Source organism: Mustela lutreola, chromosome 12, assembly GCF_030435805.1.
Source record: "Mustela lutreola isolate mMusLut2 chromosome 12, mMusLut2.pri, whole genome shotgun sequence".
Classification (NCBI taxonomy): domain Eukaryota; kingdom Metazoa; phylum Chordata; class Mammalia; order Carnivora; family Mustelidae; genus Mustela; species Mustela lutreola.
Window position 1 is genome coordinate 92259485 of NC_081301.1, and position 25273 is coordinate 92284757.

Below are 25273 nucleotides of genomic sequence, written 5' to 3' on the forward strand. Positions count from 1 at the left end.
ATGAGTTTGAAGTTTAAAAACCATTAAATATAATTCTAATCCCCCCCACTTCCCCCCCCTTCTTAAAAGCTGAATTCAGGATTTGGAAATTTAAATTACTTAAAAATAGAAAACTCATATCCGAGCAAAAAATATCGGGATGTATTGTTTGGTCGGTTAATAGTAACCCCAGGGAAATTGTCTGTTGGTTTGTGCTTGTGTTTTCTTCTTGAGGATGATTATGTATTTCTTCACCCACTTGATGTTGCATATCCCAATTGTTCTCGTCCCACTGGAAGATAAGTCAATGAACTTGCAAGTGGAATGGACAGGAGGGAAGCCCTCTCCCCTTTTCCCCGCACTGCTTTTGAAGTGGGCACATGCTGCCCTTTGTAGCATCTGCAGCGACCTGGGCTGTTGCCGCTGTGCCGTACTCATACATGTGCTAAAATGCTATTAAGCCAAGCCCATAACTCCGTGAAAAGTACACAATCTACAACTGAGATTAAATCTACAATTAAATCTGAAGTTGTGTTTTCAAGAATAGATCTGAGAATATGGTAAACCGCGCAGGCCTCGTGATGCAGGGAGAGGTCGGGGGAGCTGTCGCAGGTCCATGGGGTAGCCTTGTGGGGAGGGGTGGGGCACATGGGGGTACTGAGCATCAGAAGAAAAATCCAGAGACTACAGGGACTGGTGTGAAGAATCCATGAGAAGACGTTTGACCTGATGGCTCAGGGAGGAGGTTCGTGTTGGGGAGAATTTGTGGAAGACAACGTTGGACGTGGTAGAAAGACTTGACATCCGGACTATTGCAGGAATGTTTTATCCAGTGCTTACTGGAGGCTTGTCTCAGAAGTTTTGAACGAGGGAATTCATGAGCAAAAATAGTTTACATCGCCCTGTGGATTCGAGGCTGGGGTGGGTGTCGAAACCATTGGAAGGGTGTCCCGGTAATATACATTTTTACAGCAGAGCTCATAAGGTGTCTTCAAATGTGGTATTTTACTTGATTCATATCAGAATCGTGGTTGTAGCCGACGACTGTTTTGCCTAGTTTGTAGATGAAGAACTCGAAACTTGAGCTCCAATGAGCTATGGTGGTGATTTCTTTTAAAGGGCATGTTAGCAGTAAATGGCCATTATCCATTTTAATTGCAGTGAACTTGAAGGGTTCCTACTTGAACTTTTGTAGCTACTGTGAAAGCCCCAGCAAGTGGGGCATATCAAAACCCTGAGGTTCATTCAGCAAAGAAGGGTCGAGCTTTACTGCAAAGTCATAGCGCACCTTCTCAGCCAGAAGAGTTTTTTAAAATAGGTATTTCAGACTCATATGTTTAGGTTTAATGTGTAAATGCAGTTATCTTAGCGGACAGAGAAGGAGGTGGCTACCACCATTTCTTACCAGCATCCCAAATGAGGCTGCTTGCACGGGGAGCTCACAGAACCGAGGAAGGAGGGTTGTACATGTGAATGGACACAGGACGGTACCTGTCAGGGTGGCGTCCTCTGAAGCGAGCTTTTGTCAGTTTGGTTGGCGTGGTGTGGTTTTGGCCAGTTGCCTAGCAGTTTGGGTTCAACTAAATGTTGGAAGTGATGGCCATCGGTGATAACCTTTATAACTACCAAAGGTCATGAGTCCTGCGTTAAAAGGATGCTCTGCCCTAGTGTTGTTTTGCTGAGGGACTTTTTTCTGGTACTTTGGGTTTGCTCATAGACACCCTCCTCTGAAGCCTTTTTCCTCGGCGGAAAAGTTGGCTCTCCTCGTGGAGGAGGTCCTGGGATTGTGACATAGGTAGGCCACCATCTTGAAGGGTGATGGTGTTAAGTGCCAGGTTCCTGAGTATCCCCAGGGAAGGGCAGGGCAGGAATTAGCTGTTGCAATGTTTGTGTTCTCTTTTGTCCCACACAGAGCTTCCCCTGAGCCTTGGCCAGGTCTGATTCTGGGCAAGGACAGTCCCAGGCCAGGTTATTTAAAGGGAAGGCAGCAGCTAACCTCATTTGTTTCCTTTGCCGTTTGACAGAAAAGGTCACAAAAGCCGGACCGAGTACCGTGTTTTTATTCCCACCCCTTTTTATTTTTATTGTTTTATTTTTAAAAGATTTTATTTATTTATTTGAGACAGAAAAGGGCACAAGGCAGTGGGCGGGGGCAGGGGGGAGTTGCAGACGGAGAAGGAGAAACAGGCTCCCCAGTGAGCAGGAAGCCTGATGTGGGACTCGATCCCAGGTGGGATGCTGACCTGAGCCCAAGGCAGATGCTTAACTGACTGAGCCACCCAGGCGCCGCAAATCCAACCCCTTTTTAAAACCTACTTGACTTTGAATGGGAAACTGACAGAAAGCACTAGGAGGAAAATGTTTTCTAGGCTTTTCTAGAATTTGGGGTCCAGTGACATGTCCCGTTGAACTTCAGGCCCGGCGTGGTTTTTCCCCGTGGCGTGTTCTGTTTCAAGCTGCACGTCCCAGACCGAGGAGTGGGAGGCCTTTTGGTAATGTTTCTCTGTCTATCCAGGCAACCTTGGTCTCTGAAAAAGAAACTTCTGGTGGATTTATTTCCTTTATCTTCACTGCTGTTCTAGCCCACGCCCCACTCCCCCATTAAGCACAGCAGCGCTTCTGTTCCCGTTGGAGAGATGTTGCTACTTCTTGTAGGAGAATTATCAATTCCTTTATACAGAGCTGCACAGAAAGCGAGAAGCGCTTCAGGTCAGGAGATGTTCTGAATCAGCAAACAGACATAAAAAGAACCCTTATCTTAACTATCTCCTGAGCCGAACAGTTCTCCCGCAACAGCCAGAGAACTTTAAAAGGACGGAGCTATTCCCCGGGATGCGAGGGGGGCCTAGTTTTTATTGCGAATGTGCCACCTTTGACCCGGACCCCAGTCTTTGTGTAAGTCCGGCAGCGATGAAGATGTGCGGGGAAGCCGGGATGTGCCCATGCTTCCTCGCCTGAGTTACTGAAGAGTCGCTGTCGAGTCGGGATGTCCTGTCTCCCCCCCGCAAACCCTTTCTGTGCTTAGAAAACCAAAGTGTCTGGGAGACATACATCTATTTATTTGTTTGGTTGGTTGTTTGGTTGGTTGGTTTTATGTTTTTTTCCTTGGAGGCCTAGCTGAAAGGTCACCTTCTCCAGGAAGCCCACCGGTATTCCCTCTGCCTCCTTCCACCCTGCAGAGCGCAGGCAGTCTCTCCTGTCCGTCCTTAGCTGTTTGCCTTCTTGTCTTGCAGGAGCTTCCATCTGGGCCCCCACTGCTCTTTATGGAAAAGTCTCTTTCCCTATCAGACTGGCGGAGCCTCGGGGTAAGCCCTCGGGGCCTTTCTGTGCCTCCTACCTGCCTTGTGGGCAGTGGAGATTCAGGACAGCTGGGAATGGACAAGCAAAATGGGCCCTCTGGACGTCTGATTAGACTTCAGCGACCTTCATGCATGACCTCATGTCCACCTCCTATGCTCTCCCGGGCTTTTGGTCACTTCTCTGTCCCTTCATGGGTTGATCTAGTATCACAGCTGGATCTTCAGCCTGGCAGGATCTCCCTCCCATTATTGCCACCTGGAGACTTCTCTGCCCTTCTCTTTGCATTCCGGGTTCCTGCACGTATGGGGCTCCCGCCTGCCCCAGGGGTGCAGTGGCTCAGCACTGGGCTGCGGCAGGAGATGCAGAGTTCTGTCGACAGATGTGACTCTGAGCCAGCTTCGTGGTCCCTTTCTCACTTCCTGCCCTCACCTTTTACAGGGGGATGTGACAGCAGGTGTCCTCAACTCGGGTTGCTCCTGTGACTCTGACGCCCCCGGGGGCATGTTTAAATATGACGGCAAGGGGGGGGGGCAGTAGTGTTTCGGCTGATCACAGTAGGACAGGAAAAGGTGAAGGTTTGGTCGCTGTCGTCATGGTCAGACTGGCGACCCTCCACGTTCCAGGAAGTTGAACTCCTATTTAATATGCATCATGATGGGTGCCACTGCTGGGGCTTGCTCAGCTCAGGAGAGAAGGAAGGAGGGAAGGCATCTGGGGTGGTTGCCGCTGTGGGAAGCTCCAACGACTTTTATTTTTAAAAACACACACTCCCCAGTTGTAAAGGCAGGATCCAGATGCAGAAAAAGACAGGGTGTACTGCTGAAAATATCTTGGCCAAGAACAGGGCGGCCAGCCCTCAGGGAGCGCATTACGGGAGGGCGGAGACTCGCCCTGCCGTGCGTGGGGGAGGGGGGGTCGCTGTGCTTTACGCTTTGTCCCCCCACCCCAGACGCGTCGCCTTCCTTCTGTCAGCCACATAACTGTGGGACAGGCTGTGCTCCTCTGTGACGGTGCGTAGCTCTCGCCACCCTACCTCCCAGCCCAAAGGAAACTCAGATTTTGAGTGTTACCTTGTGCAGAGACATGGGCTCCTCCCCTGTCCTGGTGATCTGAGCTTGTCCCAGGTCCCTACTGCGTCCACGCCTGTCACTGCCTGTCTGCATGCTGTCATCCGTGCTTTGCAGGAGGAAGAAGAGGGTTTGATTCCTAGGGACCCCCGGGTGGCTGGTGAAGGAGAAGCTGAGTTGGCCAACACTGGACTTGACACCCGAACCACAGTAACTTAGTAGTGCCCCGCGCCCCTGCTCGAAAGCTCAGCCGCTCTGTAATTCACAGCAGCCGAGTTGCTTTCCGCAGTGGGAAAGGCTGGTTGTGTCCTCACAACCGCGAAGAAGCTCCCAGCAGAAATACAGAGGGAGGGCCAAGAGGCCAGGGCTGTGACCTCCTCCTTGAGAGTCACCCCTCATCAGTCTACCGGGGTGCGGGTGGCGAGGCGTGAATCCCGGGACAGGCCAGATTCTGCCCCACGAAGGCCACCGCACACAGGACTGGGGCCCGTCCTCGAGATGCTTGGAGTCCTGGGTGCCCAGGTGGGGGAAGCCTTGAGATGCTCAAGCCCAGAAGAACCAAAAAGACTCTATAGAGGAAAAGCACTGGTGCCCCGGATCCCAGGGTTGGTGGTGGTCTCGGGATGGGAAGACCAGACAGAACCTGCATCTCTGGACACGATCAGAGCAGCCTGAGTGTCCCGTTCCCGGTTTGGATGATCCTCCAGATTCCTGCCTGCATGAGCCGGGGCAAGGCTCCTCCTTAGTTACACTTCTCGGCCTCTCTGAGCGCCTTTCTTTGCGACGCGCGGTTGGCCCAGGCGCCAGACGCTTCTCTTCTTCGTAAGGAGTTTCCTCCACAACATGTTGCTGTGTCCACAGTCCCTGGAGGTATCCAGTACTTTTCCATCCCCCCCCTCTCGTCTCTTTTCCCCTTAAAGAACCTTTTTAGGAGTTGCCTTTAACATAAAAACGAGGAGCATTTGTATGGGACAGTATACAAGTAATCCCAGCATCCAGCCAGATTCCCCCACGGCAGCGATTCCATACCTGGGCACGAGGCAGGATTAAGGGTCAATATACGTTAAAACAGAAAATGTGGCCAGTGGGGACCGCCAGGCTCAGCATTCATATCTTCATTGTTCAGACCGCTGGTGGGTTACCGGAATAGCTATTGAAGCCCATGTCAAGGTAAACCATAACAGGAAGTAAGCAATTTCCTTTTATTCACTGAAAAATAAAGGGGTGTATTAGTTTGCTGATATACATGAAAGAACATTATAACTTGTAGTACCTCCGAGTTGACGTCAGCTCCCTAAATTTAGGATGCTGACTGAACGAGCCTGTGTATGAGGGGGTGGCATGCAAAAAAAAAAAAGGTAAAAAAAAAAAGTTACTTCTGCCCGCTTTGTTAATCACAAAGAATAAATAATAACATTTGGCTCTCTAGTGAATTCAAGGCTATAATTCACGCTTGAAGCTTCCCTGTTGTTTTAGAAACCACTTCAGCTGGGTTCTGAGTCCCATCTTGTATCAGCAAAACACTGTGTTATAATCCCTCCAACGTAGCCTTTCATTGCTTCCCGTTTTAGCTTGAATTCATTCATCAGAATGGCCTAAATTCTTGCCTCCCCTTCCTAGATTTCTTTATGTGAACGTAGCTCAGGCATGGATTACTCTCTAATTTTTTATTTATCAAATAACGGATGCTATTCATAGTTTGCCCTTGGAATCCGTGGGCCTCCATTCAGCTCCTTTTTGAGCCCTTCCCACACTACAGGCAGGCTGGAGGAACCGGGGACACATAGGAGTGAAGGGGAGCAGGACCCGTGCCCTCAAGGCCCTCACTTTCCAGAGACTCAGCAGGAGGGGAGAGCCGGAGGCGACGAATGGAACTAATGTGGGTTTTTTGCGTATCCCCGGCCGTGAGCGGGGATCCATTCCCAGCCCTACCACTAAGTAGTGGGTGAGCAAATCACCGACAGGGTCTCATTCTGTGTTTTTTGAGGTTGACAGCAGAAAAGTTTTTGTGTGGACAGTGTGCGTGGCCCCAGGTAGTATAAGGTCCTGTGTCGCACTGAACACTGACGCTCTTCAGTTACCATCGATGCAGCCTCTGGGAAACAGCATCTTTGCTTGTTTTGGGTCCCGTCCAAGAGGCAGGCATGCCCACCATGAGACAGTTCCCCACGACAAGGGGATGCCAAGAAGTCTTGGAGTGTGGGTGACGGAATCTGGCTTTCCCAAAGTCGGAGAACTGGGATTTTCTCACCCCGTCCGTGCTGGGTGCGATCTGGTAGTCACAGATGACTTCTCTTGGAGATCTTGGGCCACAGAGAAGCCAAGGTTGAATCCCCGGTCTCAGTTCTCCAAGTGGTCTTCGATTCATGAGCCGGCAGGAGGACCACATTGAAACCGCTCCTTCTGGGGTGGCCGGCTAGCGTCTGCCTTCAGTCCAGGTCATCATCTCGGGGGCCTGGGGTCATCAAGCCTCCCTCTCGGGCATCCCTGCTTCTCCCTCTGCTGCTCCCCCTCCTTGTGCTCCCCGTCTCTCGGTCAAATAAATAAATCTTTAAAAAAAAGAAATCAGTGAACTGTTTCTTCTGATCACTTGTGGTACAGCAGAGACGGTGGGGACAGTAATGATGTGTGGGGGGCAGGGGAGGCCCGGCGGTGACACAGCACTTACACTGCGTTTCGGTCTCAGCCAGTCGCTGTTCTTTGTCGGCATTTGAACCCCTGTCCCACAGCCTCTGCTTTTCCCACAACGGCTAATTCTCTTTCCTTCTCTGTTTCTGAAATTGTACTTCTTTCCCCCCGTTTAACTGTCTAGAATTCTCTGTGAAGTTTCCGGCGCTCATTTGCTTAGGAAAATGTGTCTTGGTTGGATACTTTTTCAGGGGTTTTATGTTTTAATGGCTTTGGGGGGTTAATGACTTGTAAGGTGCCCAAGCCAGTAAGTAATGGAGAGCATCTGTTGACTCCGGTAATAAATTTCCAACTTGTTTAGAATTCTGCTTATGTGTTAAATTTGAGTTTCTCCAGTGGGTCTTTTTTTGTATCTTGGATGATTTATATCTTTCTGGGGAATCATTTAGAGTGGGTTTTTTTTTTTTCCCTTTTAAACAAGTGGTCTTCATAAAGACTAGGGCAGATGGATCTCTATCACACTCCCTCAAACATCTGGACGCGACAGGGCAGTCCTGTTTGATGTTTGTTACAGAAATGGCACCATGAAAGACTAACACTGTTTCATTCTGATCTTAACATCATGTTGAAAACATTCCTTTCTCTTTTCTTCCTTCGCACTCAGGATCCCTCTACTGACTGGTCAAGACCGGAGAGGTAGATGTCCACGCCCACAGACCCTGGCGCGATGCCCCACCCAGGGCCTTCGCCAGGGCCCGGACCCTCACCTGGACCCATTCTTGGACCCAGTCCAGGACCTGGACCGTCCCCGGGTTCTGTGCACAGTATGATGGGGCCGAGCCCTGGACCTCCCAGTGTCACATCACACCCTATGCCGACCATGGGTTCCGCCGACTTCCCGCAGGAAGGCATGCACCAGATGCATAAGGTAAGAGTTTCTTTTCTTTTTTTTTTCTTTTTTTTTTAAGATATTTATTTATTTATTTGACAGACAGAGATCACAAGCAGGCAGAGAGGCAGGCAGAGAGAGAGAGGAAGGGAAGCAGGCTCCCCACTGAGCAGAGAGCCCAACGTGGGGCTCGATCCCAGGACCCTGGGATCACGACCCAAGCCAAAGGCAGAGGCTCAACCCACTGAGCCACCCAGGCACCCCAAGAGTTTCTTTTCTTGTTCACTCTGTCTTCTGAGTCATGGATGGCTAATATCCCTAATAACACCCCCTCTTTTTTTTCCCCCTACTCTTATTAATAAGAGAATCAAGCAAGGTCTTTGTCTTATCTTGTATATTATTCAAAACATAACGTTCTGAGGCTCTGTTATTGTTACAGATGTTGTAAAAGAAGATCAAATCTTGGCTTTTTGAACAATGCTAGATAGGATTTGTAGTTCTGACAATTAGGTTCTGTGATTTGTGGGTTGTGGGCTGTGGGCCTGGTGAGTAAGTATATTCGCGCATAAATCTTGATTTTTCTCCAGCCATATATGTAAAATCACATATCATCCACGAATGGATGTATTGAAATGTATTCTTCTTTAAGAATGTTGATACTTACTTAAAAAAATAGATCTCACCGAGTGGAAAGTAAACGAGTCATTTTCTAAGGCTTCTTTTTTTTTTGTTAAGTCTTTATCGAAATAAAGTAGTTTCCAGGGACTCCCTAAAATGCACTTTGCTGTCTCCTCCGTCAAGAGGCTTTATTCTGATTTTGGAAGAGGGCTGGGATTCTGCAGAGCACAGGTCCATTTGTCTGTTTCTGGACTGAGGTTATAATACTCTCCTATTTATGAGGCTTGGATTGTGGCTATAGGAGGGATCCCTTCAGTATAACTAGGTGTTAGGCCTTTCCCAGGAGATGCGGAGAAGCGAGAGCTGCCTCTTGAGAAAGCCAGCCAGATCCTGTGACCGTTGGCTCTGCAAGTGAGTAAGTGGCCAGTGAAACTCAGTGAGGCAACACTGCAGTGACCCGAGGGGCGTGTGTGATGAGACAAGTAGAGGTTTTCCATCCCTTTCGGATGACGTCGCAGATACATGGGGCGGTCAGGCTGCCTCTTGGTATTAAGTACACAGACCACGGAAGATCCTGGTTTAAAACAGAAGGATTACATCAAAAAAGAGCAAGTCTTTCCTCTAGTCGTGTAGGACTGGAGGTCACTTTTAAAGTAGGGCATCAGAGCCCAGAAGGGAAGACCCTTTTTCTTACCCTCGTCTTGTCTTGTCTTTTCCTTTTCTTTCCTTTGCTCTTCTTCCATTTTTTTTTTTTAACAAATCTGGTTATTCGATGATTTTCAAATCAGAAAAGTAATATATACTCGCTTTGAAAAGTAAAACCATACTGAGATAAAGAAACGGTTTATCCTGGCCTCACCCGGGTAACAGTTTTGTGCTTGCTTTTTATGCCTCACGTTCCTCCCTGCTCAGTGAAAGGTCCTGGGTAAATCCAGGTGTCCGCACCACGCAGGTCTGACTTTTGGGTTTTGTTTCCCTTTCGCCATAATGCCACCACGTCATCACTGTTAATGACTCTGGAACCTCCTCTTCTCCTTTGACAACACACACTGGATACCCTGCATGGTAGCCCCACGTTCTTGCTCTGCTTTCGAGTTTGTTTTGTTTTGTTTTCTTTAACATATTTTTAGCTTGTCCAGTATGTAAAGAAATAAAGCTGCTTCTTTTCCAAATCGTATTCTTGAGGGGACGTATTGAACATCTTGACATACTGAAGTCATTACATTGTCTTGCATTCCTATTAAATTAATTTGGGAGCTATTATAGGCCTGATCTGTCACTCGTGGGCCTTAGTCCAAGCGGTTTGAATAATTTCAGGGCGGTTCGAGGCTGTCTCACCTCCCAAATGAAAGATAAAATCTGGAGGAAAGATTTAGCTGACCTTTAGTATCATTTAGGCATTTGGAAGGTGAAAAGGTATGACTGAGTGCTGGGTCCCGGATGGATTTTTGCACTGGGTCGTTTCTCTGGGTGATTATCTCTTCTGATCTCTTCTATTTTGTGACCTAGTGCCTTTCTCGTATCTTCTCCTTATCCCCCACGATACTCTTTTTTGGTTTCACTTTTCTCTCGTTGTACGGAGTTTGCATTTTTCCCCTCCTGTTCCTTCCTACCAACCCCCCAGATGCTTCCCTGCGTGGGGACGCAGTTAAGAGCCTCGAGTTCACACCTGCTGACCAGATGCCTCCCCTTTCTCGAGTCCTTTTCCAGGGCAGCTCTGTGCCTTGTCTTCCTCCTCCTTCTCCCTCTGAGATGCAGCTTTTCGCTTTTCAACATCGCTGGAAATAAACAAGTGGCCTAAATACATCTGCTTGTGTTGCTTTGATTTCCTCCCTATTATTACTATTTAACCGACTCAGAGACACTCTTTATACCAAATTCTTCCTATTTTTCTTCCGAACATCCTCTTTATGGTAAATTTCTCCTCTTTTCAAGTGCATGCTTTTGACTCTGCAGAAATTAACTTTCCTTTCTGTAAAACTGCAAACACTCATACTTTCTTGCTTGAAGTCATTTGGTTTCTATAAACTCCTGGAAGTATTTCTTTCAGGCGGTTCTGAAAATTGCTCTTACAGTTTGGGGAGGAATAGACTTTTCCTCTCCCCACCCCCTACACACATGCTCCGTTGCCCAATTCTGGATTGGATTAATGTCAGCTCGATGGCTCTTTATCGTGTGCCTGTTAGGCACAAGGCCTCACGTCCTGGTTGGAGTCCCCGTGATCTTGACTTTTTCTTTTTTCTTCCCAAACTCTGCCTTTAAAACGTTTGCAAGTCGTCTTCTGTCTGTGGTGCCGGTTCGTCCGTCATACCTTCCTCCTCCGGCAGCACCCCGCCTCGCCCCTGGGTGGCTTAACCCACTGAGCCACCCAGGCGTCCCTTGAAGACTTTAAAAGTGAGGGATCTTAGGCCCAGACGGAAATCTTGTACCTTCCGGAGGCATCTAACCAATGTCCTTTCAATGTTCCAGCCCATCGATGGTCCGCACGACAAGGGGATTGTAGAAGATATCCACTGTAGCTCCCTGAAGGGTTCCGGTATGCGGCCGCCTCACCCGGGAATGGGTCCTCCCCAGAGTCCGATGGATCAACACAGCCAAGGTTTGTGTCCGCTGCACACCTGCTGTTGGCTCCACCCTGTCTGTCTTCTGTCTTACCGGTTACTTTACTTGTGACTTCCAAAGAATGTGTCTAAGGAAGGCTGAACCCTGCAGGCCGCTTCTCCCCTCAGCCATGCCAACACGACTATGATTTTCGTATGGGCAGTGTTATTTCCAAGATCCTTGTAAATTCTACTGGCCCCCACTGTGTCCAAGCAATCTGCAGAGTGGCTTTGTGCACCCGATGTGGATTCTTTATTATGATCTTTGAAGGTACATGGGGTCAGCCCCATTTTCTAGATGGGAAAGATGAATCTCCGAGAATTTGCTGTGTTTTCTTAAGTGAGTAAGCGACAGCACCAGAAGGAGAAACCAGGTCTGCCTCTAGATGATAGCAGAGATGTGAAGGTAAGACGAGCCACCTGTGTCCCTTGAATTGCACGCTCAGACATTGTCAGGTGGCTTTTTCTGGCTGTGGAATTACCTGTCATTGCTGGTGGGTGGCTGTGTTTGTCTCCTAGGACCGCTGTAACTGATTCCCACAAACGGGGGGCGGGGGGCAATGAAACAACAGAAATTGATTCTCTCCCACTTCTGGAGGCTGGAAGCCTGAAATCAAGGTATCCACGGACCCTGCTCTCTCTGAAGGCTTTCAGGAAAAACCTTTGGTTTTGCCTCTTCCTAGCTTCTGGTGGTTGAGAGCAACCCTTGGCGGCCCTTGGCTTGTAGATCTCTCATTCCAATCCGTCTTGGTCTCCATGTGACCTTTGGAGTGTCTGTGCCCGCGGCCAGATTCCCCTCTTCTCATAAGGACACCAGTCATCGGTTTAGGGTCCCCCCCAATCCAGTATGGTCTCATCTTAACTTGATGACATCTGTAAGGATCCTGTATCCAAATCAGGCCACCTGCACAGGTCCTAGAGGTTAGGGCCTTGGCCTATCCCTGTAGAGGACATAATTCAACCCACAGTAACAGCCAATCCGTATATGACATATTTCTCTTCTCCTCAGCGCCCTCCTTCCTCACTGTTGAAGGTACAGTGACTTTGAGTACAGTGTGACCTGTTTGCGGAATCACTGGACGGTCATTTCAGCACGCAAGGGCATGCCTTAACCAAGGACAAGTTAACCCTAGCATGTTGATCTTCACGTTCAAAGTTTGTGGTTTATGTGTTGTCATAGGTAGTCCTTTGTCGTTCAATGTATGTGGGTTTTTTCTCTGTTCATGATTGACCATCCCTCCACCCGAGGGGAGATTTTTTTGACTGAGGATTTTGAGAAAGGTATTCAGAATTAAATACGTGCGCGCGTGCGTGTATGTGTGCACGTGCACATGCACGCGCAAATCATGGAGGCATAGGAGTGTGTCTTCATTCAGAGTCAAGCAGGCTTTGGCTATCCCAGCCTCTGACTGAAATTTTGATGGCCACAGCTATGAGTATCGCAGATGATGCCTCAAATTTTGATCATGGCTGCCAGCCAGCCTGATTCCTTTGGATTTTTTGCAGTATAGGAAGAAAATACTTGACCCGTTCAGGGCTAAGAATGGGTTTAGACAACACTCGCAGGATTAGCAATTAAATTCTAAGGAGCCAGTTGTGTTCCCAGAGCTAATGAAGATCTGTTTTGTACTCCTGGAGAGGGGTAGATGAATGACGTTCCACGGCTGTCAAAGCCAACTGCCTCCTCTGTCTGCTCCTGGCTTTGTGGTGCCTCTAGGAGTAGGGCCTGAGGGAAACCTCCAACACAAAACACTTTAAATGCACGAATTTTCAGTGAGCACTTTCATGTATCTTAAAATTTCTCTCACTGCTTGGTTCCTTTTATTCTTCTTGGGATCTCCAACACTTGGTGCATCATCTGGCACTTCACTGGATAGATACCTTGTTCATTTTTCTCAGTTAGGTAGAGAAGTGAGCTGATGCATTCACCAGCCAACCATTTTAAATAGATACTAATTTTTATATAATTTCGGCAAGTCGTAATTACCTGGAAATGTAGGGGTCTGCGCTAAATGGAATCCGAATTAGCATGTAATATATTTCTGCCAACCAGTAAAGTGCATTGTAGGCTGGGGAATGAGTTATTTAAAAGCATATTTTTGCATAAAGTAGTATTGGTATAATAGTCTTATTCTATGTAATGATCTAAAAAGAAAATAGACCCTGTAATAGCACGTATCTTTAAAGACCTCATTGTAAACACACACACACACACACACACAAAACCCTTTATAAACACATGTATGGAGAGGTGTGGTATTGATCGGAAAGCTGCTAGCTTTAACTACCTAGCAACGTATTAGGTTATTTTGCGGTATTGGTTGAGAAACAAAACCATTTCCTTCAATAAATACTGAATCGTGTACCTTATGGTCCCAGTGATAACATTGTTTATTTTTAGTCCATTGGACAGGAAAAGCCTTCAAAGGCAAGTATATAATATTCAATGCATGTGTGCCGGTGTGTGTGTGTGTGTGTGTGTGAGAAGAGAAAATTCATATAAAATTGGCACTTATAAGTTCAAGATTATTAAAAGGAAAGACATGACCGCTTCTCTTGAGGCAAGGTGAAACCAGGGAGATAATGGCCCTCACAGACTTAGAATGGAAAACAGCCACATTTTTTGGGACCACTTTTGAATGAGCAAATCAAACCAGAGTTCAAAAAGAGCAGATTCAGTATCGACACTGGCATCCCACAGACAAATGTCTATTCTCTCTCAGGCAATTGCTTTGCCCCGTTTCCTTAACTAAAGATAATTACTAAGATACATTATGTTGTTTCATCATTTAGATTCTGGTTTTTCCTGAAGTTTTATGGAATGCTAGTCATGTAGGGGGGGAAAATAATCTCTTCAGCTTAAACACTGTCACATTTTTAATGTCATACTGAGATAGAAGGATTCTGTTAACATCCCCTGTATTTCTTAGGAAAAAAAAATTTTTTCCCATCCCCAGTTTCTTGTCACATTTGAGGTAAAATTTTGTTGCATGGATTAATTCCAGAAAATGATTTTTATTCCACTCTCAGCGTTTTTCTTAGTGAATGTGAGGTAAACCTAATCGTTGTGCCGGATACAACCATGTCACTTTTCTAGACTCATTTTCCCATACTTCGTAGTTTGACAGAGCAGATTAGTCAACAGTTGAGTTTTGACTGCATTGTCTGATGTTTTGGTCCATTGTTTTGGCCATCCTGTGACGCATCTTGGGGAAGCCACAGATGATGACCCCAATTGGAAATAGGAGAGACTGGAAGGCAGGAGACATAGGACCCATTTTAATGCCTGATGGTATCCATTCAACTATGCAAATCCCAGTAGGAAGATTTTTGGTAGCAGGTTTCTCCCCCTGTGGTAGACAGAGAGTTGGTCAAAAAGGTGTCAGGAAGGTGCTTTCAACAATGAACAAACTATATGCCAGCAGGCACCAGCATTATAATTAAGGGGCGAACGTAAGCCTCATGGAGGAGGAAGAATGTTAATGACAAAGTTCTGTGCGTGTTGGGGATCCACTCAAATGTTTTCTGTCATAAGTGACAACGTACCGGGCTTTAAATTTCTGCTGGTCATGCAGGCTGCTCTGGGGCATTTTCTTGGCTGCCTCAGATGGCGACTAGAACCCTAGTGGCTGAGTGGTTTTGCACTCCATTATGAGGTAGGGATTTGGGGAATGAGACTTAGTAGAACTTGTAGTTCTCCTCAGGGCGGCGTCGCTTTGAATGGATCTCCTCAGCTCACCAGCTTGTCGGACAGAGCCTACCCTCATCTTAGAGCATCTGAATACATTTGTTTCCCTTTCCAAACTGGGATTCGAGATAAAATTATGGCCTTTCTCTTCTCTAGTCTTTCCAGTGGTGATGCTGAGTCCCCACTTAGCGTCAGTCTGATGTTCTTGGGCCTCCGTGATCTCATGTGGATGCCCAGAGCTTTCTGTTCAAGCCCGACATAGGTTCCAACACACAGCAGATGTCTAATAAACACCTGTGTGATGACCTTTATGATAATTGTGACTTCGAGTACATTTATTAAAGGGCAAAGACCTTGAATCTGATATTTTATATTGTGTCTTAGGACACCAGTGACTTGATTAATTAGCACTCAGTTTGAATTCACGGCAACCTTTAGGATTGCAGGAGGCTACTTCGTTCCCTCCTCACCTTGGCTCTTGTGCCAGCAATGCTCAGTCATAGGTTTTTCTAGGAATTCGTTGGCCAGGATCTATAGTTCATCTTCTGAAATAAGTTCCTTGAAATACTTCAGGCTTTTTTTTTTTTAACTTTTCTTCTCCGAGAAATGCACTCTTAAATTTCCCACGTAGATCTCTTAAAGCCCAAACAGATTACTCTCGTGTTTATGTGATATTGTAAATGGTTCCTAGAAGATTTCTGAGACGTTCAAGTCTCTAACTTGCTTGTATAAAACCAAATTAATATTAGAGCCTGGAAAGAATATATACACATTGGAATCAGACACACTTCGGTTTGTATCTTAAAGCTGCCAAGACCTAATTATGTGACACTCTAAGTCTCAGTTTCCTTATTAAAAAAAAAAAAAATGGAGGTGACAACACTTAGCTTTGGGGGCTGTTGTGAGGATTAAAGAAATAATGTGTACGCCGCTCATATCCCTTTAATTGTCCTTACCCTCCCTGTCCGTGCTCCCACCCATCTGAAGTCCACTGGCCAGCCTGCCATCTTGCCTCCAGTGGAGCCTCCAATGGACTTCAGCCCCTCTTACCCACACCTGGAAAAGTCCCTGGGGACTAATAATCCCCAGAGTAAAACCAGTGACCTAACCAGTGATTGATGATCCTGAGAGTATAAATACCCCAACTTCTTCCCTAGGATAATTTAGAGGTGAGTCATTGACCTCATACCCTAGAGGTTGTGCCTAAAATTAGCACCCACCAGAGCAGCTGCTGTCTCCTACTTACTTCACCTATCTCTACCCACCCACCCCCAAGTCAGTGTGCTTGCACCTTCCAGGTAAATCCCCTGCACTCAATCCTTCCATCAGGCTCTGTTTCAAGGGAGAAAACTAAGTGCCTTGTGTAGTCTCTGTGGCAGTGGAGGCCCTCAATAATTGTGCACGATGATAAACCAAGTAATAATTTGCTGTCCCATAAGAGACTCTTCATTCCCTGTTGCGAGATAGTACACACTCACCAGGTTCTGTTCTGGAGGTTGGAACTACTTTTAACGTATAACACTGTCCCCTGCTGTCTTGGCTTTATGTGTGCAACAGCCACTAGCAGCGTCCCTTCTAGGACACATGTGGCTATTGATCATTTTGCTTAAAATGTGGCTTGTCCTAATTGAGATGTGCTGTCACTTAGCGTGAAAAAAAAAAAAAAAAAGAAAAGAAAAGAATGTAAACTACGTCTTTGATCATTTTTTATTTTGAAATGATGATATTTGGGGTATGTTGATTTCAGCAAAGCATTATTACCAAACTTGGCTCTGTGTCTTTCACTTTTTAATGTGATGACTGGAAAATCTTCACCGCATGTATTTGGTACAGAGCAATTTGATAATCACCCGTAGTTCTGTAATTATTAAGTGATGCATATTTAAATTTCTAGCAGGCGGTGCCATTGCAGAAAACCATCCAAATGACCACGAATGCCGGGCTTCCAGGGTCACTGGGGGCAGCACGTGATCTCCTTTCTTGTTTTATTCTAGGTTACATGTCGCCACACCCGTCTCCGCTGGGAGCCCCAGAGCACGTCTCCAGCCCGATGTCGGGAGGCGGCCCGACCCCTCCCCAGATGCCGCCGAGCCAGCCCGGGCCCCTCATCTCGGGCGATCCGCAGGCGATGAGCCAGCCCAACAGAGGTCCCTCGCCTTTCAGCCCCGTCCAGCTGCATCAGCTGCGAGCGCAGATTCTAGCTTACAAAATGCTGGCCCGGGGCCAGCCCCTCCCCGAAACACTGCAGCTTGCAGTCCAGGGGAAGAGGACGTTGCCCGGCATGCAGCAGCCGCCGCCGCCCCCGCAGCCCCCGCAGCCCCCGCCGCAGGCGCAGGCGCAGGCGCAGCAGCCGCAGCCGCAGCAGCAGGCCCTTGTTCACTACAGCAGACCATCTGGTAGGTTGATGTGCAACCACACGAGTGACGCGACGGTCCGGCTCGGCTAAGGAGGACGGCTAAGGTCCAGCTCGCAGAGGCGCCGGGCTGCTCTCAGCCCTGTTCTGGCCTAGCCTTTTGTTGTACCCTTGTGTGGCGTCCGTAGCTGGATCCCTGGGCTCCTGCCCTGCAGGGCTCCCGGGAAGGAAGCCGTGTCCCCCGGTGATTCTGCATTCTCTTTCAAGAGGCTCAAGGTTGGTCCGGTCGGGAGCTCGGCCACCCGGCCCAGGTTAAGAACCAGGCCCCTAGAGCGTTCCCGTGGCCAGAAGGCGCCCCTAGACTCAGCTCTCCTCGAGCCATGCTGTGGGTGTTGATTTATTCCTCTCTGCCCCTTGGCGTGGAGAAGAGCATTTAGGGAGACCTCCGCAGAGCAAACCTGCGGTAAAGTCATTATCAAGTAGGAAATCAGAAACAGAGGGAAATAGCAGTCGGGGTCAGGGAGGTCAGGGGCATGGAGGGCCCCCCAGAGCTCACGGTTGCTGCCCCGGAGCTCGAGAGAGGACTGCGGCTTCCTGGCAGCCAGGAGAGGAGACCCGGGGTCTGCTACCAAAGCCTCACCATGCGGGAGCAGGCGGCTTACCCGTTGCTCAGAGGAACGCAGAGCCTTTTCTAGCCTGAGACTTATAAGGTAGATTTTCCAGGTGGGATTTTTCTTTTTTAAATTATTGGTGTTGTTATTATTGTTGTAAGAGACACTGCATCATAGAGGCATCAATAAGATTTGTTCCTAATAAACAGAGTTAACAGAATCCATGCGGCCTCTTTCTTCGATAGACCCTGGCATCAGACCCCAGGCTGTGATAGGACGTTAGAGGTGGAGATGAGCCGATCCTGTGCATGGCCTTCTGACGGTCTGGCTGGACCCCGCCACTAGAACTCAGAGGTGCGGGGAGCTGTGTGATGAGCTTCTGTGAACGTTGTTTTCTCTAGCAAGGTTTCTGTTAACCACCAGATAAACGAAGAGTTGATGGTTCTGTCCTAAGTAGAGTTTGGAATCCCAGGGTCTTCCTCAACGTTGACACCCTGTCCTGTGACTGCTTCCCTCTCCCTGGGGCAAGCCGGGACGTGCGGATCACTGCCAACGATTCATTTGGGACATTGGTACTTTGTCTAAGCTTGAGGACTTAGGCAGTGGAGAGAACTTCAGATTAGTAGTAGTATTATCTTTCAGTTATCGTCTGCCTTCTGGGTTTGCAAATGTTTCTTTTCTGGTGGGGGAGGCTCCAAGAGTTGGCCTACTGGAAGGATTAACTCACCTTGTTAATTGTGGATGTAGCCTTAGGAATGGGTTTTAAGGAGTTTTAAGGAACAGGAAAGGATCGCGTCCGCTCCAGACCTCTGTGTAGGGACCGTGGTGCTCTGGCAGGTGGAGGACCCTGTGGGACTGAGGAAAGCCAGGCCGAAAATGGGACTGTGGACACCTGTTGTGTTTAGAGGGTTCAGAACAGCCTAACTCCAGCTCTTGGGAAGGCAGCCAGAGGGAAGGAAAAAGTACACGCATGTCTCTGGGTGTGTAGCCTGTGCTTCCTAAGCACCCATGGGACTGCCTTGTGTGTTGTGCGCAGCTCGAATGTTCTGCGCATGGCACCCGCCTAGAACATGGAGAGTCGGGATGCCCATGTTAGAGGTCTGCCCCAGAGCCTGTGTCCTTACCCCTGCCCTGACTTCTTCATCACAGAGGTGCTCATGCATGGCCCAGAAAGAATGTGTCTTAAACCAGGAGCCAAAGACAGCAGCCGTTTTCTTCATGGGTGTCCCAAAAGAAAAAGGATCTCCGCTCCTTACCTAGAGGCTGTCTACTGGTTCTCCAGACAAGGGCAGCGAATTTAGGACTCTTGACATGCCACATTGCAGTAGTTTCCTCTAGAACCACCAGAGAGTTGGTAGTTGGAGGAGGGAGAAGCAAAGCCAGTACCTCGCAGGCGCTAGTGGTGTGGGACCATGTCCTATAGGCGTCCTTCATGGCGCATCGAAGCATGGCCTGGGCTGTCATCACAGACCTCCACGAGCATCACTACTTTTTTATTTTTTTTTAATTTTTTTAAGATTTTATTCGAGAGAGAGAGAGAGAGAGTGCAAGCAGGGTGAAGAGCAGAGGGAGAAACAGACCCCCCGCTGAGCAGGGAGCCCGAAAGGAGACTCAGTCCCGCGACCCTGAGATCATCACCTGAGCCCAAGGCAGATGCTTAACCGACTGAGCCACTCAGGCGCCCCAGACATGAGTGCTTTTTCAAATAACCCGTGCATAGCAGGAAAAGAGGCCCAAGTACTCTTTAAGAAGGCAGGAAGCTGGAGGATTCATTTCAGAAACCTTTTCACCCAAAGTTCGAAGAAGGAGACCGATTAAAGTAGTAAAACTTAGGTGATCAAGGTTTTGTTGTCTGGACGCTGTACCTAACGGCCACTTCACGTCCCAGTGAGCACAATCCCGAGTGTGTTTTCTGGACCAGGCGTTACCCATCTCTGATGCTTCGTCTTTGCTCACCAGGGTCAGGAGGAAGCCGTTGTGTTACTCAGTGCTCTGTCTCTTGTATTTCCGGCGGTCAGTCTTCATTAGAAAGGAAGGTATTTGGGAAGATCGTGTTTGATGCCAGAGTAGGCAAGGAGGCTGTGGACAAAGCTGGAAGGAGCTCCGTCCCGCCAACAGAGCAGACCCATTCCTGCCACTGGGAAGGCAGCTACACCTTGTCCCCAAATCTCAGCTTTCAGAGTCGGATGATGTCATTACTTGACAGACTTTTTTTTGGGGGGGGGGGGTTGGCACTTAGGGCAAGTCAAAATAAGGCAAAGCATATTTTATTTTTAGAGTTAATATTTTTTAAATTTGTTATTACTTACCTTCATCCCTCCTTAATTTAAAAAAAAAAGTATTTGTGTTTATAAATACCTCTACTAATATATCAGAGAAAAAAATAAGTTTAAGGATGTCCATTTATCTGGCAGTATATTCCATGTTTCTTTTGTCCGGCTTTGTAGTGTTACTCATGTTTGGGAGAATCTCTTTGGCTGGGGTGGTCTGCCTCAAACCTGCTCACCCTAAGTGACCCACATCCTCAGAGGCCACGACTGGAGAAATATGGGTTGACTGCAGGAGTTGCACACTGAACAAATAATTCTTCTTAAATTTAAACAATTCTAAATCCTTACCTGCTGTGGGCTCTGTGCACATCTAAGCCATCATCTTTTTTTTTTTTTTCCACTTTGATTCATTTATTTCTTCTATGGAGACTAAAGCAAAATTAAAAATAAGAACTGTATAACTTTGGGTGTTTCAGGGGTTTTTGGTTTTTTTGTTGTTTGTTTCTTGGGGGGGGTTGGTGTGGGGTGGGGAAGATCTTATGGTAGAAAGTAAACGTTTCGTTGCTAATTTTTCTCAGCACTTGCCTCTCCTGCTCCCTGCCCCTCCCACCCCCACTCTTTTTGGGTACCTAAAATATCTAGGTACGTTCAATTTAAATACACTTCATTACATTTATTTTTTTCAACCCATGGAAACCACTTAAATCCTTATTTAAGGCACAGAATATTGAATGAGGATCCTAGTGTGCTAGGAAGACAGTGTGAGCCCTGAACGCACAGAAATTCTGTACATGTTGAGACTCCGGTGTTTTAATAAGTTCGTTTTCCTGTTTCCTAAAATCAGGCAGAGGGATGCATCCGAGAAAGATGCCCCCTGCCCACCTTAGCTGCACGGGGTCACTCTCAGGGGTGTCTGGACATACCTCTGCCTTGATTTCCGAGGTGAGGACTGAGGGGGAAACAGCCACATTTGGAAGCTCTGACAATTGAGCCTGAATTGTTTATGTTGGGAGTGGGGTGGATAGGAGATAAGCTAAGGAATGTAATTTGTCTTACGTGTGAAGATCCCGGGAAGCGGTCTGATCATTTAGCAGACCGCGGGTGTCGGTAGCAGCGATGGCTTCTGTTGATAGAGAGCCGACCTCGCCAGGTACCTCGGCTCTGCGCGGCCTGAGGGACAAGCAAGAAATGCAAAAAAACAGGCAGTTACATTCTGGGCATGTCCGTCTGCGGCAAGCTGCCCTCGCTTCCCTGGGCTCTGTAAGTAGGAGTTTTTATGTAATCTGTTGGGAGGGAGGAAAAAATAGCCCCACGCAGTAAATGAACTCGCGGTGTTTAGTCGGGAAAGGAATTTGCTTGTAAGTGGCTCTTGATAGGAGCTCGGCAGGAAGCAGGTGGCAAGCCGACTTATCTGAGTGTTTGTGCCAAGTCGTCTTGAGCCACAGAAACATCCTGAAGTTTGCTGTAGGAGAGTGTACTCTCAACACTGCCAGCCAGCACAGTACCAAGCTTCCCTAAAAGCCTTGCCTTAGCCATGGGGTTTCCTCTATAAAGCTAAGTAACTGAATGAGACTTAATCTTCTTGGCCTTGCTAGTATTAAAAATGACCAGAGTGGAGGCTTGCAGCGTGTGGCTTCCCGGTCTCACTGAGTCCTCGCTCCCATCCTAGGGGGTGAGGTTACTACCCCATTCTACGGATGGGGAGACTGAGCCTCACGGGGTTAAGGGACTAGCTCAGGCTCGTTGACAGCAAGTTGTGGGACTTTTTGAATTGGGAGACTTGAATATGGAAGTTCATGTTTGGGTCTCTGTCTCTCTGCTTCTCCATTTTAAGGGTCGGTCAGCTGGCTAAGAATGTCTTTGTCTTTAATGAATTCAGAAAGTCAAATTATTGGGTGTATTAGATCTTGTCTTGAGTCATAGGCTAAAAATGATTAGGACTGGAACTAGGAGTATCAGACATGGTTTGGATACCATCCTTTGATGAAATGTGGCTTTAAAAATATAGACTGGAATATACCTCAAGGAGTCATCAGAGGCTTCTGCGTAGGTAATTACAGGCAAGAAAGCTAACGAAGAAAGTTCTGGAACCAGGTGGAATGTGTAACACTAGTGCCCTGTTCTGGCTTTTGTTGATGAATTATTTAAACTTTGAAAGAAGGAAAATACTCGTAGAACTGAACACCCAGTAATTATTGTGATATCGTATCAGCAAGACCCGCATTTTCTTTATTAAAGATGGTGGTGTTTTTAGGGGGCTCAATGAGTGGGTTTTAGTATGCTTATACCAAGTTTTGAAATATATTTAATTCTATCAGTTTCTTAAGTTTATTAAGGAGATTTATAGAATCACAGAGAATCAACCTGTTAGAAATCTCTGTCTCTCTCCTCTTTTTGGCTGGATCACACCTAAAGTAAACTAGATGAAAAATCTACCCTGTTTTAAAGACCTCTAGGGAAAACATATTCTAAAACATCCCTCCATAACTCATTCCAATGCTTAACAACCCTGAGATTTAATGTGTAGAAATCGGTTTCTTATATACGGATGAAGGAAACTTCTAAATATAAAATATTATGAAACGCGATGCATTATGTAAAAGACTTCCCATTCAGAAAAAAAAAATCAAGAAAGTATTTAGCTGAAAAGAATCTCTTTATTACGACAGTACATCTACGATGCTTAAAATAGAAAATTTTTTTAAATGTATTTTTTTTTTTTTCCCTGAAGAGTTTTTCATTCCCCACTGGACCCAGGGCTACCTCAGGACTATGTAGCTGCACGTGTTTTGGAAAGTTTACCTAATTTCACAAGGAAGGTGAAAAAAAGCACATTAGTCCCTCCCCCGCACACACACACGTGTACAGTTTCCTAAGCAGTTTGTTCTAATTCCTCACATTCCTCCTGTCAAAATGTTTGCTTATACTCTCCTTGCATTGTCATTTAAGCCCATTTCTGAGTGGTGTTGGCTGGAAATTGAATAAATGTGTCTAATTTTTCATAATGTATGTCTTTGTATGGTTAATTATTAAGGCGCTCTGAAGTATACAGACTATTATTTTATTACCGTATAATAGTTTTAACTTTTCTTAGAGAAGATATAGAAAATGCTTGGGAGAATGCCTCTCAGAGGTTTTAACAACTTAGATTTTTTTTTCATTTCCTAATTCATCTGGTAGCATCACTAATCTTATTTATAATTTTGAAGTAAGTAAAATTTTAACTATAAAGAGAGAGAGAACACTTCTTATTTTCGGTCCATACCTAGCAATCAATTTGAACTCCTGAAGTTTAATGTGGAAAATTGCATTAAATTAACTTATTAAGTGCATTTTGATAAGCTTGATGATTGCGTATCCCTTTATTCTGTTAGCATGAGAAAAAAAATGCTCTCCTGAATCTTAATATTTGCTAGTTTTTATGGGTGGAATGAGTGGATTTGCTCCCCCCACACACACACACTGAATGTTTTCAGAAACACTTTCTTATATGTGGTTAAAACACACACACACACAAACGAACCTTCAATTCCTGAGATGCACTGATGAAGCCTGAAATGTGCCTTTTAGGTCATTAAGGGAAAACATGTGCACCTTTTGGTTCGCAGGGAGGGCTGGCCGGGCTGCCGGCTGTGTTTGGAAACCCCAGCTTAGGCGAAGGGTCTGTCTCAAGCCTCACAAGGTGCAGCCTGCAGAATGGGATGTTAGGACCGCACTCAGATTGCATCTGGCTGCAGGACTCCCTAACTTTCCTGAGCTCTTGAATGCACCTGCAATCCTTAAAAAGACAAAAACAAAACCAAAAAACCCCAACAGCCTACTCTAGAGCTCCATTAAGCGCTGACCATCCGTTTCTTGAATGTATGTACGAATTGCGTCGTCTTTGGGCCATGTCACCGGTGTTCATCAGTGAAGGCCCCGCGCTCTGAGAACAGATGCCAGGCTCTTCTCACTGACTCCCCCCCCACCTCCCCCCTTCCCCATCTCCTTTCCTCCCCTCCTCCTCCCTTGTCCGGAGATGTTCCGTTGTCCCCCGAGGCGGGGGGTGGCCGGCTGCTGGCCGGGGGTGGCCGCAGGGCGCCGGCCCGCCAAAGCTGCCCATGTCGCTCTTGTCCCGCAGGCCCGGGGCCGGAGCTGAGCGGCCCGAGCACCCCGCAGAAGCTGCCGGTGCCTGCGCCCAGCGGCCGGCCCTCGCCCGCGCCCCCCGCCGCCGCGCAGACGCCCGCGGCCGCCGTGCCCGGGCCCTCCGTGCCGCAGCCGGCCCCGGGGCAGCCCTCGCCCGTCCTGCAGCTGCAGCAGAAGCAGAGCCGCATCAGCCCCATCCAGAAACCGCAAGGCCTGGACCCGGTGGAGATCCTGCAGGAGCGCGAGTACAGGTACCCGCACCCATCCCCGGGTGGGGGCTGGCCACAGTGTCCTCCTGAGCACCATGGAGCCCGGGGGAGGTGGGGGGTCGCCCTGCCCTGTGGGACGAGGCCCCGGGCGGGACCCCAAGTTTGTGTGCCACTGGGGTGATGGGAGTGGACAGGACTGTGATTTTCCGCCACGGAGTTAGAAAATGGTCATCACCCCCTGTGACATGCCAGGCACCGTGCTGGGCGCCAGTGAGGTGAAGACAGGAGCCCAGCCCCGAGAGCTTGTAGATCCAAGAAGGGCGTCTTCTCACTTGTAGCCCAAGCGGGGCCTTGTTGTGGCTTGTCATTTCATCCTGCAAATGACTCTGAGCTGGCTGCGCCTTGCGTGCGCCATGCCAGCCGGACCTTCAGGGTCATGACCCATCGCATGCTACTAGAGCTACTGAGTGGGTTCTTCATTGTAATGTGTGCATTTGTGGCTCTCCTGCTTGCTTCGGCCTTAGGAGTAAGCTGCCTTATTTAAACTCTTATTCCAGAAACTTGATTCTCACCTGACTTGGCACATTTGTCCTCATCCGTGGTTGGCAAACTTTTTCTGTAAAAGGCCTCATGGTAAACATTTTACCCTTTGCAGGCCCATAGCGAAGGTCCCTCAGCTCTGCCCTTATCGTGAGAGCGTCCACAGACAATGATGTACTGGCCGTGTTCCAATAAAACTTTATTTATAAAAACAGACTGTGGACAAGCTGGAGCTAGCAGGCCCTTCATATAAATAAATGGTTAATGTTAACCAAAAAGAGAGTCCATGAGTAAGGATTCAAGATAAAACAAGGCTAAGATCATGGTCTCTGGAGTTGGCCAGTCATGCGGCCTCTGTCACTTACCAGCAGTGTTACCTTGGTCAAGTTACATCTC

General features: G+C 47.6%; 1 protein-coding gene across 7 annotated transcripts in view; it reads left to right on the forward strand.

Annotated features, from left to right (window-relative positions):
- SMARCA2 (SWI/SNF related, matrix associated, actin dependent regulator of chromatin, subfamily a, member 2) overlaps positions 1–25273 on the forward strand; it is a 175110-nt gene that overhangs the window by 6192 nt on the left and 143645 nt on the right. For all 7 annotated transcript variants that reach the window (XM_059142457.1, XM_059142463.1, XM_059142461.1 and 4 more), the window contains exons 2-5: positions 7639–7902; positions 10951–11080; positions 16764–17165; positions 24124–24379. In XM_059142457.1, coding sequence (XP_058998440.1) covers positions 7675–7902; positions 10951–11080; positions 16764–17165; positions 24124–24379 — 1016 coding nt within the window. In that variant the 5' untranslated portion in view covers positions 7639–7674. The remainder of the gene's footprint in view (positions 1–7638; positions 7903–10950; positions 11081–16763; positions 17166–24123; positions 24380–25273) is intronic.